This window comes from Perna viridis, chromosome 10, assembly GCF_037379345.1.
Source record: "Perna viridis isolate PV_CMFRI_1.1 ecotype Kerala chromosome 10, ASM3737934v1, whole genome shotgun sequence".
NCBI classification, from domain to species: Eukaryota; Metazoa; Mollusca; class Bivalvia; order Mytilida; family Mytilidae; genus Perna; species Perna viridis.
In genome coordinates, this window is record NC_142454.1 from 38,664,196 (window position 1) to 38,681,503 (window position 17,308).

At 32.5% G+C, this 17,308-nt stretch overlaps 1 protein-coding gene and 1 pseudogene across 1 annotated transcript; one reads left to right on the forward strand and one right to left on the reverse strand.

Moving 5' to 3' along the window:
- Positions 1-1,816: 1,816 nt before the first annotated feature.
- Positions 1,817-4,903, forward strand: LOC148605684 (uncharacterized; annotated as a pseudogene).
- Positions 4,904-9,725: 4,822 nt separating this feature from the next.
- Positions 9,726-17,072, reverse strand: LOC148605685 (uncharacterized). Its single transcript, XM_088548910.1, has 6 exons — positions 16,954-17,072; positions 14,854-15,031; positions 13,411-13,514; positions 11,600-11,752; positions 11,045-11,146; positions 9,726-10,011 (listed from the first exon to the last, which is right to left on the reverse strand). Exons 1-6 carry the CDS (start codon positions 17,018-17,020, stop codon positions 9,803-9,805), a joined length of 813 nt encoding a protein of 270 aa, XP_088405036.1. The 5' UTR covers positions 17,021-17,072; the 3' UTR covers positions 9,726-9,802.
- Positions 17,073-17,308: the final 236 nt, after the last annotated feature.

Below are 17,308 nucleotides of genomic sequence, written 5' to 3' on the forward strand. Positions count from 1 at the left end.
CAAATGTAATTATCATATGTAAGACAATTTTATCCCCTTTTTCCCTTATCCATTCCATTCCTTGACTTTAATATCAGATAAAACAGTCATACATAACATCGTGGAAGTTGTGTATTGTTAAAGTGCAAAAGCTTTGGTAACACGTTTATTATATTGTAGACTTATGCACATCTGTGAATAACATTAATATTTGCATATTCATTGTATATCAATCGATTGAAACTATTCTTAGTGGCAATACCTTATTTGGCGTCATTAAATGTACATCTAGTACAAATGACCTTGACCTTTTACCTTTAAATTACAAAACCAAAACTTCGTTTAATTTTCAATGAGTATTGATATATTTCAGTTTCGTTAAATATTATCAAGACCGATAAATGTTTTAAGTGAAATTATTTTCTAAAGATTTATGGGGTGTTACTCTAGGCTCTATATTTGTGAAGGGGACAAATGAAAAACTCTTTAAGACTGACGGGACTATACTGTAAACTCCGTCTCTTTAAAATGAACGACTTTTTGTCAAGAAATTCTACAAATATGAACTGACTTTCAGAATTAATTTCCATCAAATCTTGATTACGGTCTATAATTACAATCCTTGACCTTGAATGTACCAACTTTGATACAAAATTATCCTGTATTACCTATCTGAAAAGTATCAAATTAGCGGGTTTTATTTTTGTCATTTTTTGTACACCGCAAAAATAAGTTCTTTAACACTATTTCGCTGTATCTCCAAACAAAGGTGTTTTGGATCCAGTTAATGCTTGCATGTGATAAGACCGATGGGGGCCGCGAGCTGACATTTTATCATCCCGGTTTGGTTGCTGTTTCTTAAGGATACAAGAGCGCAATTATTTGTAATGCATTTTCCATAGGGTACCTATGTAGTTTGAAAATTAATTTCAAGAAAACCACACAAATTAGCAGAAAATGGGTTTTAGTTCCTAAAACTAGAAAAGCATACTTTTTATATGCACAAAAAAAAGTATATGGTCATGCGGCAAAAGTTGACCTAAATTTCAGCTGTTATGGACTCAATCCAAATTCAGCACAAAATACAGTGCAAAAAAATGAAGCACCTAGATTTCATTTATGAGAAATCATTTCATTGCTATAATATTTTATTAACTTGTTCCAAAATAAAATCAATCATAAATGGGTAAACTTTGAAATGAAAATAAATTTCAAGCCATATCCAACCAATCAGGTACCACCTTCTATTCAGCGCTCAGTACCATGTCGGGGTAAAAAAGTTCCCGGTAGAATGTAAACAAATAATTGCGCATTTGTATCCTATAGAAATATGAAGCAGTTAAGAATCAGTTCTCAAGTTCGCATTTATAAAGCACATCTTATTACAAGTACAGAAACCAAGTTAGGTGAAAATCCGTTAAAGTTTAGTCGAGATATTCCCTTTTTAGGTTGGAGTGCGAGTTTGCGGCCAGTGCTGAAAAATTTCCACAGAAAGCAAAAATAAAAAATTAAAAATGGAAAAACTTCTTATTAAAATATCTTAGAAATTATTATGACTAATGTTTTCCAATACTTTAAGCAATACTCCTTTTATGCATGTACAAGTTAAAATCTAAATTTATTAAGGGTAGAATCTACCCTTCTAATAGTAAAAATACAAAAAAAATGGCAAAAAGTTGGAAATTTTCCTTAAAACTTTCTAAATTAAGTGAAATGAAGATGCATTTTCTAACTTTATCATGTAATTTGTAATTGTTGGTGATAAGAGGTACCAGAATGACAGCAACAAATTTTGTTTGTCATTATGATAACTATAGAAGAGCCATAAGATCATCAAATGGCATCTTTGAAGAATTTTATATGTTTGAAGGGGGCACCTGTTGTTTATCCTGTAAATGGTGCAAAGACTGAACTTTTCACACCAATTTGTACTGCAAAACAAAGGTATAAAATAAACTTGCATCAGAGCACACCAACATTTATCAAAGCTAAATTAACAGAGTCAACATTTCAAATTTATAAAATGTCAGGATTCAAAAAAGGAAATAAATACACATTTAAATCTGGAAATTTACCTCACAACAAAGCAAGGACTAAACTTTCAACAGTGAAAAGTGACTTAGAAACATCTAAATACATTAGACTTCCAAGGAAAACTCATGAACTGGTTGTTAATGATCCATACACTGATCCTGAGGAGAAGGTAGAGCGGTCCAGTCGTGCGGCTAAGTTACTGCGACAAAAATCTAAATCTGTTCCTGTTGCTAGGAAATCTAAGAAAGGAGCTAAAAAAGAAAAAATGTAGGGCATGTAATAATAAATAACGTAATTAACTTACAATCAAACAGTTTATTAATGTAGATTTAAAAAAAAAATAAAAAATATATGCCATATGTGCACAATTTTCAAACTATTGGGATGTTTTTTCCTTAAAACTTGCAAATTTATTTCCAAGAACACAAATTCGTGCACTTTGTATAGTAATTAACCTTTATTTAAGTTATAAAGTAGGAAAAAATCAATTAGATATCAGCCAAATATACATAAATGCTCCATTAAAAAAATATTAAAATTAAGGGGGAGATAACTCTAAATTGCATTTGAATATAGAAATAACTATAGTGTTAGTAGGACATTAAATATGGTTTCTTTTTTTAATTTTCAGGTTGAATTCTGATTCATACAGAGTGCTGTGCCTTTACAAGTCAGAAAACATGTGGAATTGCGCATGTAGAGAGCATATGATGAAAAGTCCAGACTGTGGTGGTATTTTACCATACGATTTGGACAAAGAAGAAAAAAGAGGTTTCTCATCAAGATTTCGACTTATTTGCGCATCGTGTAAATACTTTTCGAAGATGTATACACAGTATGAGGAACTTGAAACCGGCAGACCGGGTAGAAAACCCTCAAAACTAACAACTGGTGTACTAGTTGGCCTGAGTCAGACTCCTATTGGTCCTACAAGCTTGCGCAAAATCTTTCTAAGTGGCAATATTTCAACTCCAGCAGCCCCTAGCCTGCAAAGAAGGACAAATAAAGTATATAAAAACATTGTACAAGTTGTAAAAAAAAAGACATGAAAAGAAGAAAGGAAGAATTAGTCGAAATAAACCGCCTCCGAGGAAAGAAAAATTCGAGATGTATCAGTGGTCAAATGGATGGCATGTACAGCAACAGACCCTACTCAGAAATTGGACGCACACCGTTCCAACCGGCTAATCAGGTTGTGTATACATCAGCTGAAAATGTAACAAAAAAACATAATATTGTTAATTTGGTTGACGAAAATAAGCTCTGTTCAGAGCATTCTTCACTAGATGTTGATTTTGACTCAGGCCAACTCCACTCTAAATGTACTGATGAATGCAGTGCTAATATTCCAATGGTGAAGAGCATTGGTGATGAATATGCATGGGCCAGGGAGTGTCTTGAAGACCTTTTAAAAGACAACATAGAAGTAGACTCTTTAGTTACTTACCCAGACAGTTCAGCTTACAGAGCTGCAGTTGATTTGTATGAGGAGGGGAAATCAAAACCTGAGCCTCAGCATTTCATGGATACCAGGCATTTGTCGGAAAATATGCGGAAAAGTGTGAAAAAAGACAAAAGTCTCCTAAAAATCATACCGGCACGGACACAAAAGCAACGCTAAAAGCTACTGAATAATTTTGCAATAGACTTAACTGAAAGGTGCAATTCTGAACTTGCTGTATGTACTAAGCAATTTGGAGGAAATTTTAAAAGAGTTTAATCAAAGATGTCTCATACAGTTGATGCAGTTATCCGGTGCTACATGGGAAAACATGACTTATGCAAGAAATATTCTTTTGTATGTGGCAAGAGTGGGTGGCTCAAGAGGAGAAGTCTACCACCAAAGACATTCAAAATCATGCATACCCATGAAAACATGGATTTTATTCGTATCGCAGTAAAAAAGCGCCTCGGACCAAAAGCACTTGAGAAGACCAGGCTTAATATGAACACTAACTTTGTCGAGGGTGTGAATCGTAGCATAAGGCGTTCCTTACCTTCAAATGTAACGTACAAAAAGAACTATTCTGGAAGGGCACACTCAACCATCCATAGTGTAAATCTTGGTCCAGGTGAATCCATCCTTGAGTTGTGCAGTGCCTTATACTGTGGCATTCCAGTTGGGAGTACAGCTTACCAGGCTCTGAAAAGTGTGCAGAAATTAGACATTTTACAAAAGCAGCATAAGCAAACAATGGAAAACAAGAAATATAGAAGTGAAAAACGTGAAAAACTGGACAAACTGTATGAAAAATTAAGTGAAATTATTGCGTACGAGAAAAACTTGCAACTGAAAAGTGAAAAAGAGCAGAAACCTTCTTCTCGAAACAAACACACAGACCATTCCTACAGTGTAAAAAGCAAGAAAAGGAGAATTTCTGTTAGAAAATAGTTTTTATATTAATAACATTACATATTAAACAATATGGTTTGTGTGATTTTGAGCAGAGGCCTTGACTTTTGCAGTGAATTCTCTCCTGGTTAAACTCATGTTGTTCTATGGCTATGTGGTCTGGATTGACACACAATTTCTCATGGCAGATATGGCTGCACTCTTTGTCATTAAAAGATTTTTGAAAGTCATCCCTTGTGATCCTATGCCTTATCATGTAGGAAGGCCTGTGTGCAATCTCCCTATTGCCCTCTCCATCAGGCCATTTCACTACTTGGACCCCATAACCTGACTTGGACTTCCGTGCCCCTATCAATTCAATGCATCCCTTACCATTACCCATTGAAATAGCCTTTTTGAAAACTTTTTCTCAATATCAGCCCAAAAAGCATCCATTTAAAAAAAAATGATCAAAGTCACCACAGAGTTTGCAGGAAAGCTAAGCACCAAAAAAACAGGGATGAAGAAAAAAAGGAATGTGAAAGTACACATTCTCTATAGGATACAAGAGCGCAATTATTTGTAATGAATTTTCCATAGGGTACCTATGTAGTTTGAAAATTAATTTCAAGATAACCACACAAATTAGCAGAAAATGGGTTTCAGTTCCTAAAACTAGAAAAACATACTTTTTATTTGCACAAAAAAAAGGTATATGGTCATACGGCAAAAGTTGACCTAAAATTCAGTTGTTATGGACTCTTGAAAATTCAGCACAAAATACACTGCAAAAAGATGAAGCACCTAGATTTCATTTATGAGAAATCATTTCAACCCTATAACATTTTATTAATTATTACCAAAATAAAATCGATCATAAATGGGTAAGCTTTGAAATGAAAATACATTTCAAGCCATATCCAACCAATCAGGTACCACCTTGTATTCAGTACTCAGTACAATGTTGGGGTAAAAAATTTCCCAGTAGAATGTAAACAAATAATTGCGCATTTGTATCCTGAACATGTTTACCATATTCAATCTCGTTATTGTCTCAATATTTGTCCTGACATTTATTTTTGTCGCTTCTTTCCTATACTAAGAAATATTTAATCTTGAGGATGTCGTAAACTTCCAGAATTGCAATGTATATGTATTTAATTTCCTAAGGTAAACTTGACTTTAATGGCTTCATAAAAACTTTCAAACATTTAGGTATAGTTTAAATTTCAATGAATATTGATATATTTTAGTTTCGTTTCGTTAAATATAAGCAAGACCAACAAATGTTTGTGAAGGGGACAAATGGAAAATACTAAATTTAGAATGATGGGCCGATACTGTAAGCTCTGTATTTTTAAAATGGACGACTGTTTGTCAAGAAACTCTACAAATATGAACTGACTGTCAGAATTAATTTCCATCAAATCTTGATTTCGGCCTATTTTATAATAAAAATTTTGGCCTTGCATGCACCATATTGATATAAAATCATAATGTATTACCTAACTGAAAAAAAATCATGTAGGGTATCATTAAAAGGGAGATCATTTACAACTTAAAAAGAGCGTTCATATCTTATATCGAAGAAAAACCTGGATATAGTAACTAGATAGTATACCATGTGTCCTTTGCGACGGAGGTGATGTTTTTTGTGTTTAAAATTCCATTAAAAGGTTAAAATAGCCGTTATGTAAATATACCTATCACATCTTTAAATGTGCTATATATCATGGGTAGTAGAATATGTAAATAGCTAGATATCTCAATCGAAACTTTACATGCAACTGACAATGCTTTTTACAACAAACAAGGCTATTCCACGGTGCATTCGTGTTGTTGGAAATGGATGACGGAGTAAAACAATTAAAGAAGGTGTCCGTGCAAAAACCAGGCAGTGGGTGACACTTGGCACATTTTGCTTTCAAAAACAATTTTCATTCATTTCATATCACAAATGTAACTTTTCACAAAAGTGAAGTTGGTTTTTGAATATCTGTCATGATTAAGGAGAAATAAATAACAAAGAAAGCATTGAAATTCTTTCTTAAATGAATATAACTCTTTATTTTGTGCAAAATTTTGTTACTTCTTAGAAAACTTTAAATCACTTTCTGAACCATCCATTGTCGATTGAAAACGATCTTTGGCATACATTCTTTTTTATGATATAAACATTACATTAATTGGAACAATAAATTCACTGGGATAACATTAAGGTTGTGCCACCCGTATCATATGATTTGCATAATATTTAAATGAACAGCCGCTTAAATATTAAAAGCATATATCATATATACAAAAACAAACAGTATACTTGACTTCAATGCCTACATATTTAAATGAAAATTCCAAACATTTAAACATACATGTAGTAGTAAGAAACTAAATAAAATGAAAAACATAAAAAATAAAAAGGTGAAGATGAGAACAAAATAAGAATACAAGATAAGTGAAGGGGGAAATATGAATTTGCGGAAGTACAACTTCAATGATCTAAAATAGATTATGATTAAAGGAAAATAGTTTTAAAAAAAAACAACAAAAAACTACAGTATTTTCTCGCATTCTGATTATAATAACGGTAATATATTTCTGATTAGGGGAACGTTCAAAGTATTTACGTCATTGGTGAACTGGAATACACGTGTGCGATTTCGAGGAAACATTTGAAATTTGGAATAAATCAATTGTCACCAGCATAGTTTTCTGTTTAGACAAACATAAGGAAAGTCACACCATGTCAATATCTTTTACACAAATGCAAATGGGTACAAGTGAATGAATAAAAAAATATAATATTAAGGAGACTTCCGGTAACAAAAAGACTATAACTAAAAAGACCTGTCTCATCCGAACTTTAATTGAACCAATATTAAAAAGCTATATTTTTTAAGTATCAGACTGGAGATTAATCATGCATAAAAACACTAAAAATTCACTTTTATACAGCTTCAGACCACGTGATTAGCTCTAGATTGTCATTCGAATATTGCCCCTGTGGGATAAAAATGAGATACACTGTGCAAGAAGTTAATGCTTCACGAGAATTATCGTTCTTTTATCCTTTTATTTTATTTTATTTTTTTTTCTCTTAAATATAAATCTTAATTCAGAATTGACTGTAGGAACGAACATACATTGCAACCAAAAAAAAAAAAGAAACGCATATTTGATGGATTGTCGTGCTCCTTGTTTTACCTAAACCACTGACAATGATATAATGTTATATAGATTTGTAGATTTTTACCTTGTTCTTTTATTATTATTATTATATGTTATAATATTTTTTGTTATGGTCTATCCTAGATTTTCCAAAAATTCTATTTTGTATAATCTTACACCTACTATACCTGCAAAAATAAATAAGATGGAACACGTGAACTTTATGTGAAAGAAATTTAGTACTTAAACTTATGATTTAATACATAAGAACAATACGAATATATAATGCCCTTTAAATTCTAAAATTGTTTAATATTGTTTATCTTTAGCTTGTTGGATTGTCCCACACAGTGCCAGAACACAAGGTGACATTGTCCCACACAGTGCCAGAAAACAAGGTGACATTGTTCTTATTTTGAATTTAAACAAATACACTTTCTCTACTTAAGCTTAAAAAAAGAAAAAAAAGTGTAATCAATAATAGAAATAGGAAAACGGGACGATTACAATATTAAAGCTGAATTCCTAAGTTCGTTATTTTGGTGTCAATATGGAAAAAAATGAATGCATCTAGACCTTGGTCGTGTATAAATATATCTTTGTATTCTTCTTGAAAAGTATAAATATTTCTTTTCGTTTTGAAATGTCAAGCTACTACAAAATAAGTGAAAATTAACAATATTGCCGTAATTTGTCATTTACAAGAAATAGAAATCTATTCGAGCCACTAAGTGTCTGATTTAATGGCAGTCTGACAGGAATTTACCTGCTATGCAATTGCGGAAATTACAATATTGGACAACCTGTCACAAAGTCAAGCTTTACTAACTCTTCTAACATTATATCTAAGATTCTTGACATATCAATCAATGCGATCTCCTTGGCTTAACACTTCGTCTTCTTGCAACTTTTACATGCATCATATTAGAAAATAGTAATCTGTTCAATGCGTAGATTCAGGATTTTATTTCTGCTTAAAATATAGAACAACTCGGGTCGCAGATATATGCTGATTTAGGTGTCACCCAACAAATGATAACTTAAGGCCTCTCAAGTTTTAACAGCATCATTTTACTGGCAACACCTGCCTCATATTACCTTTTAGACTTTTTGAGAAGTAATTTTTAATTGCTTAATCTATGTTTTAATATTATACAACATAAGACATTATTTGCACGTGATTTCACTGTTTATAATCTATAGCATACAGCTGTGTCCACTGTGGGCCGCAAACATAGATGCTTGTTACTATTTAATGAAAACAAAAATAGGGATAGGGTTATTGAACTCAAATTTTGTTTTCACATGTATGTGTTTTACTTCATGGTATATTTGTCGGTGTTTGGTGGCCTTGATTTATATAAATCACTGTCCATATAAAATGGCACTGCCTATGGTAGATGTGATTCATGGTTTAGAAAAGTAGAAAAACCAACCAAACAAACGAAGCTTTTAAGAACAACAGATGCTATATTGTATGTAACGGTAGCCATTTCAGTACTTTTCAGAACTGCATTTTTAAAACTCCATGCATTCATCTCCCACTGACATCTACCAAATCATACCAAAGTAAGAACGATACATCTTGCAAAGTGCCAATTACATACACAATCTATATTATATTTACTTCGAAAATGCAAAAACCGAATGACGAACTAAGACCGGTTATGGTATCTATAATTATTTTCTAATAAGTAAAATAAAAACGAATCTGGTTGTATTTTTTTTTTCATACATGAATCACCTCCTGTCTAATTTGTATAAAAAAAACTGCTCCTTAAATTGTTATTTTTTCTCGTATTTAATGGGGGCTTGCTCTTTATATATTTTGTATTCGACGTGATAATAACGAAAACGTAAAAAGTAAATATCCTAACTGTAGGTATAAAAATAGTTACTAAGTATAAATATGGCACAAACATATTGAAATAAAATATATATACTTCTTACATAGACTTACTAAATATCCGACACGGGTAATTAAAAAAACATATTATCCACAAAAAAGAAATTCAAATTACTTCACATAAATACATCAATAAGGACCTACAAACAAACAAAATACACAAAAAAATTATTCAGAAGCTATTTAACCTGGGAACTGAAGACTTTGCCATTAGGCCTTAGCCCTTTAAAATATTGGTTTCGTCACAACCACTTTTTAAACCTTGGCATTTATGAAATGTACAATAAAATAATATTAATAAAGACCCAGTTGTAACAATTCTTAAATCGTTTTATTTCAAATAAAGCGCCTCCCTGCAGGAAATAAGACGTGTCTGTTCTATGCAGTTATTTTCGTCCTTTCCTCAGGCATTTCTGTTTCTTCTGTAAGTACCTGTACCAGTACATATTCTTGTATTGATACAAATATCTTCGTTTAGTAGTGTTACGTGTTGTTATTGTAGTGGTAAACTCCGTTCTCGTCGTAGTGGGTTGCGTTGTCGTTGACGGTTCAGTTGTTGTCGTAGTAGACTCCATTGTTGGACTGATTATTGTAGCTAAAATATGTGTATCATTGGTATTTAAATGTCTAAATATAGTTTGAATACTTACAATGTCAGCACACAAAAAACCCCGATTCGTCAGTATTTGGAAGAGTTATCAAGGGAACCAAGAATATAGCGGTAATCAAAAGAATTTAATCCAGGGACAAAGACCAAATATGGAAAACAGACATACACAACAAAGAACACTGAGTAACTAAAATCATACATACAAAGTAACAAAAGCAAATGAGCAACTCGGACTACTAAAACCTGGGAGCATGGAAAAGGTGCACCTGTAGGGTAGGCGCCCTCTGCTTTTCTAGAAACACCCGCCGAGTTGCTTTAAGAAGAATCAAATATGTCAAAATCAACAACATGGTCTAAACGTGAACATATTAAACAAACAAGATGATCTACGTACACAACGTAGCGAACAAAACGTAGGAATAAAATATATGATACATAAAACTGAAGATAAAGGAAACGAGAACAAAAGTACTAGTAATATTAACTCCAAATAAAAAACGGGAGTGACAACATGTGCTCCGTACAAGGGTACGCTTGTCCTGCTTGGTCAGTGACAACCGTCATATTGCAAGAGTGAAATCCGGAAAAAGTCTGGCAATAGTAATGCAGCTCCGGGACACGTATCATACAATATTCACACTATGGCGAAATTGTTCATTTCAATTAAGTATCAAGTTGTAAGCGTAGTAGTAAACTTTTTACAGATATCAGATATTTACAAAATTAGATTAAGGAAATAAACAAACCCCATTTAACATTATCTTTTTTTTTCGAAATCGCCGGAATTTGATCTTAAAATCGATATAACAAAAGAATAAAGCATGCAATTAAAATGTGCTTAAACTTTACTTAAAGATTTTCCACAAAGATTTGATATCACGAATTTGGAAAGCTGAAATGATCCCTTCTCCATTGCAGAGGTTTAGCTTAACATTGCATATTTTACATCAATAAACCAGTTTTTCATGTTCATTATATATCAGACCATTAAATGTTAAATGGTCTATAAAGAACTTACTTGTAGGTATCTCAGATGTTGTTGGAAAATGTTTACAATCTTCTGCTTTTGTGTTACAAGAACAAGATGTGAAATCTTCACCGGCAGTAGAATCGTTCGTGCCTTGACATATACATATTTGAATCAATAAATAATGTAATCGGAAAACACAGTCATTTTATGAATAAATGCGATTCTTCAGACAGATATGTTGTTAGGCGTCGTTGCTCAATCATTGGTCATTATATTCTACTGTATTACGGAACATTTTGATTTGTCTTATCAAATATTTCTGTGAATTAAAATATGGTTGTAATTGGATAAATCGTAAAATAGTCCTGTCAAATTATATGCTTTCTATTCTGATTGTTTTTCTTTTTATGAATTCACCACATAACTGTATAGTAATATACCTATCACACTAGATATGAAATATTTGAATCTATCTAGGTTGTAGGCATTGATCTCATAATAGTATCTCTAAAGCAATTCTTTTCAAGACGTGTATGCATCTAAAACCTTGTTAACCCGGATTACTCTGGCACTGTAATGATCGATACTTAATTACAGCGATACCTTTTCTCCTGAGGATAGTATACTCAGTATCGTTAGGAGGACTTGAAGCCTGGCATAACTGACATGTATCGTTTGGAAAAGGTGCCCTGGAGAGTTCAAATGGCCACAAATATCTCAATTGTTTGGGCCTAACATCTCTAAGAAGTGGTCGATCTATTAATTACACAAAAAACACAAATGCATATGAATAAAAATATAGAAAATATCCGTGTACATAACTTAAATGAAAGTATAATGAAATCGAGAATTTTACGGTTTTCTAGTTAATCTACTTTTTTTCAGAATGGTGAAAAAGGCGCCAAATACATTAGCGGAAATGAGACACACAACAATATGGATAGAAATACACACTTGAGGAAGCCTCAAAGCTCTATTATAACCCTCTTTACCATAAAAAGAATAACTTAAGTACAATCCCGCAAATCAGTAAAAGTAGACAATGAGTCACTCAAGCATATCTTTCGTAAATACGTTTATTTTTCACTCGGAGGAGTTACTCTGGTATATTTTGACGGGGATGTGCATTTTTTGAATGGAAGATGTACCTATGTGAGCTTAAGCCCAGATTAATATACTAACATCCATGCCTGAAATCAATCAACACCTAAATATATGTTCAAAGTCATAATCAGTAACTGAATCTATGCGAACAATTTACTAATTCATTTTTGATGTATCTAATGAATACGAGTCGTGGAGCAATCGTGCTACGAGTCGTGTCGTGGAGCAAGCGTGTTGTATTTCGTGTGATGTCATTTTATTTAAAATTGTCACAATTAAAAGCGTCTTTTACGACAAGAATGCATCTGTGTTTTATCAGTTTTAACTAATATTCACAGATATTACTGGTACAGCAAATTGTAGATTTCTACAATGGAGCTCTAACCGAGCGAGCCGAATATGCTCGTCGATTAACTTATATAGTGTTACAAACCCCAATGCGATATCGTACATTTCATTAATGTTGCATTTAATTCCATATATGTTTGTTTTATGTGAAACATTAAAAAGTTATGGCAGATTTTTCGAATATTTTCTTCGTAGGAGGCATATGCCAACCGCTGGTCTGTGTAATGCGTTTATCAGTTCGGTGGTTCTTTATTACCCTTTATTCAATATCACGTTATTCAAATCTCAATTGCATATCAGAGAATCAATATCATGTTAGACCGGATTAAACATACCAAACCGATCAATATCATGTCAAATTGGACAAACCATATCAGACCGGTCATTATCATTTCAGACCGGACAAAACATATCAGACCGATACATTGCATATCGTATCACATCGAATGATATCACCCGATTAACTGATAATTTTGACAGTTGAAAAAGTGTTTCGAACCATACTTAAAAATACTGGAAAATAATCGGATGTGGAATAACAAATTTCGTTGTAGAAAATGAGACAGAGATAACATTTTATTTTTTTTGTTCGTTAAATTGAAAAACATATACACGTATTGTCAAGAAGAAATACCCACTGTTAAGAAAGGCAATATTCAAAATTCCTTAGAATATTAGCTAACATCCAGTAAAATCACAACATCTTTCATCTATCCCGGACTTGACTTTTTATGAGAAACTTGGCGGGTGTTTCTAGAAAAGCAGAAGACGCTTACCCAACCGGTGCACCTGGTCCATGCTCCCAGTTTTTAATGGAGTCCAAGTTGCTCATTGTGCTTTTGTTACTTTTTATGTATGATTTTAGTTACTTTATGTTCTTTGTTGTGTATGTCTGTTTTCCATGTCTGGTCTTTGTCCCTGGATTACATTCTTCTGATTATTCTAAACATTTGATGTATTACCTGCCAAAATATAAAAGTAGTACAGATCCGTTGTTATCTTCTTAAGTCTAAAACACAGTACTAGTCTCCTGCTTTCGTCTGTTGCTACATCATGAAAGTTGTCGCTGTATATAGAAAAATAATACGTAGCCAAAAACACTTACAAAAGATACAGATAAGTTGTTGTCTTTGTAAGACCCCCCCCCCCCCAAAAAAAAAAAAAAAGGCTACATATTTTTATTTCTGTAATTAAGTTGTTATATGTGTCTTTATTATTGAAATGTGTAATTATTCATTCAAATCTACCTGCTCTTAGGAGATAATTAATATTGAAAATCCAATAGATTCTATTATATTTTAGTGTCATTTACAGAGTTATCTCCCTTAATTTTTACATCTACAGTGTATTCTTTATAATTTTTATCTCTTTATGAACACGGAGTTTATGTAAAACTGAACGTTAATTTCTGTTTACTATGGCCATTTAAACAAAATATCAAAAAAATATGTAAGCTTTTTACCCATGAATCACATTGTGTATGATTCTTAGCTGGAGTGCTACTAAATAGAAGTTATATTACCCTCTTTTAACCAGAGCCTAAACAACATACCATATACTGTTATGTTGAAGATCAAGTAAAGCTGATTTTGTTAATCCCTTTCAATATTAACGATTGTTTGGTACAAGATGTATTTACGTATGTGTATTTTACAAACATTACTAAAATATAGCTAGATGAAAATCACCACATGTAACCTAATGATACAGTTTAATGCCTATTAAATTGTTTAGCACATTTTCTACGAAAAGGTAAAAAAACAGGATATCTGTATTATTGCTTTAAGTGTTCTTCGCAATCATTCTAAAAGCAACAAAAATATTACATGCATTTCCCGGGCAGAAAATATTTGCTAATGATAGGTAAATATAGGGCGCATGTCAAAGTGTTTTTTTTTTCTTTTTTCTTAAAAATGTGTTCATTATGAATATGCGACTAATTTATACTAACTTCCCATTTCTCCCACTTCATGCCCAATTGAAATGAAATGGAAAGTGTACAGGTACTGTACCATTATATTGATATTTCATTTTTTCATAAGACTCGACTGTAGTGGGCTCATTGTAAGGAAATAACTTTGTTACTTTTATGTTGATAGTTCGTCCAACTCCAACGCAGGGAGTATATTTTTTTTAGGTTTTTAAAGTCATCATAGCCTCATAAATACATATACTGACGCTGAATACTGCTTTTCGTCACGCCTAGACTTTTTTGAATTTTCGTTCAACAGTTCCAAAGCTAAGACATTCCTTTAGATGTTTTGATTACACATGTTGCATTGACAGTTTTTCAAAGGTAAATCACACCTTAATAATGTTAAAATATACGATAAGAAAGTAAATTGCATATTTCAAGCTTAGAATAATAATGAACATGTTTCGTCCCTGTATTGTCTTGTTTTTACCTGAACACGTAGATATTATTCTCTGGTATTTCCCTCACGCAATCTAGCTCCTTGAAATCACCTTGTACCCAAATTATCCCCCGCTTTATTTTAAAAGTAGTAAATTCGATTTCTCCCGTCGGTTCTTCACCTGTGGCTACCCATATTGAGTTTTGTATATCCTTCGGTAGTGTACAGTCTAAATACAAAACATGAAAAGAAAATTATAATATCAATGCTCATTATGACTATTCTCTTGTTAAAAAAGGATCTAAAGAGATTCGTACCGAAAGACGACAATTGTGCTCTTCATTTTACACTAAGAATCCACAAATGTATTTTAAGTTTAAGAAGAGTTTGTCTTAAACCAAAAGTAACATCTTTGTATCTAAGGAACATACATTGCGTATGTTTGTCATTTTGTGGGTTGTAAACAAGAACTGAAGAATGGACTACTGATATTGAGTTTTGATACTTTCTAAGAGATTATACAAGTAACGTTCGATATAAGAGACAAAACCGCACACTGTTTTTGTTAAATAGCAGTCCACATAAGAATCATGCAAAATGTGATTCATGGAATGAAAGCCTACATATTTTTATTTTTGATATTTTGTTTAAAATTGCAAAGTAAACTAAAAGGAATATGTAGCTTTTCATATAACCCTTATTCATAGGAGATAAAAATCATATAGAATATATTGTAGAATTCAAACCAGGGGGGGGGCACTCTGTAAATGACACTAAATATGATAGGAACTATTGTATCTTTCATGTGGACTATCTTCTAAGGGCACACAGATTGGAATGTTTAATTATACATTCCATCATATAGACCAATAAAGCAACTTGATACCAAAAATTAAATCATGTAGCCTTTTTCAGATGTATCACATTTTTTCAGAATTTGTATGAATCTTATAAAGACTGCTACTAAATGTTATAAAACCTGATTTAACCTATCTTTTATGTCAGATATGCCTCGACAAAGTCAGGACCAATGCAATGGTTTTCAACTTCCGGTTTTTACGTGGAAATTGTCGTTTGCACTACGGACTTTCCTTTTATTGCTACTTTTGACTATTGCCTGAAGTAACTTAGTTATATTATTTATAAACGAAAACAAAGTCACGACTCACCTACAGTTTGTTATTGATTCCACAAAACCGTTTTGCTTATTTAACGCATATTTGAACAAATATATTTACCATTGATTTTAATCGTGAGCTATCTACAAGTAATGTTAGTTAAAGTTTCCTCAATAAATTTGTAACTTTTAAATTCTTCTTTCTTAATAGTTTTAGGTCCCTCGATGACTTCAAAATGTGCAAACCGTTAAAGTCCTTAAACAATAATCACTACATTTAAATACGTTTTCTAAATAGTGGGGAAGTTACTGTTTGGAACGCCCAGGCACTATTTTAGAAGAACGAAAGTAAAGAAATAAAAGTGGATGGAACACATGGGAAAAGTCAAATAAGGGTAACAAAAAAATTACCGAACACTTATCCGATCCATTATCAAGTCCAAAAATAATCTGACAAAATACACACTACATCACATAGTAGCTGGTAGCGCAATGGTTCCGACTTGTTACATCCATTTCAAACGGACGGATGGGTTAAAGCTATGTTTTTCGGAGCGCCAAACCTTGGTTCCCTGATTACTCTTTAATTTCTAGAACATTGTTAAACGATCATCGCAACTTACACTTTTTAAATTAAATGCCGAATTCATAGGTCTTTTGAGTCTCTCATCTAGAGCTTAGCACGATTTATTAAGCTGTGTAAAACTTTCAACATGAAACAAAAGAACATGGAACGCGGCTAGTACAACACAATACGTACAAATGCTATCCTTAAATGTAAAACAACGGAAAAGTTGTTTTTGTAAAAACAATTGATGTAGAAATCTGTTAAAGAAATTACAAAATAATTTTACAGAAAACTGTTCACGCCATGCCGACACGTTGTTTTCAACCCTTCTGGATCAAAGATCAACTCTAATCCTATACTCCCCATGATGTAAAAAGGAAGGTTTGTGGGCCAATTTGTTTAGAATTGCAGCATTCCTTAAAATAAAAAGATTTTAAAAATCACACAAATTGTTGAAATAATTTACCTTGCAGCTTTGTAAATTGTGGCATACACAAAAGAAAAAAAAGAAACACCTTCCACTGTTTGTCCATCTTGTATTGCTCCTTGCGAGTAACTAATATTTTATAAAAAGATCCAGTGATGTGTTATGATTTTTGATTGATTTTCCGCTGTTTCATTTCACCACGCCTATCGATGTATTAATTTTGTAAAATTGTAAATTTACGATAAAGGTTCCTCCCAACGTAGAAGATACGACAGTAGATTGGAATGATGATTGCAGTCATTATGTTATGGTTTTTATGCATATGGTCTTTCAGCATGTTCTTTTGAAGTAGATTTAAAAGAATAATGAAGGGAACCATGGTTATAGCGGTAAT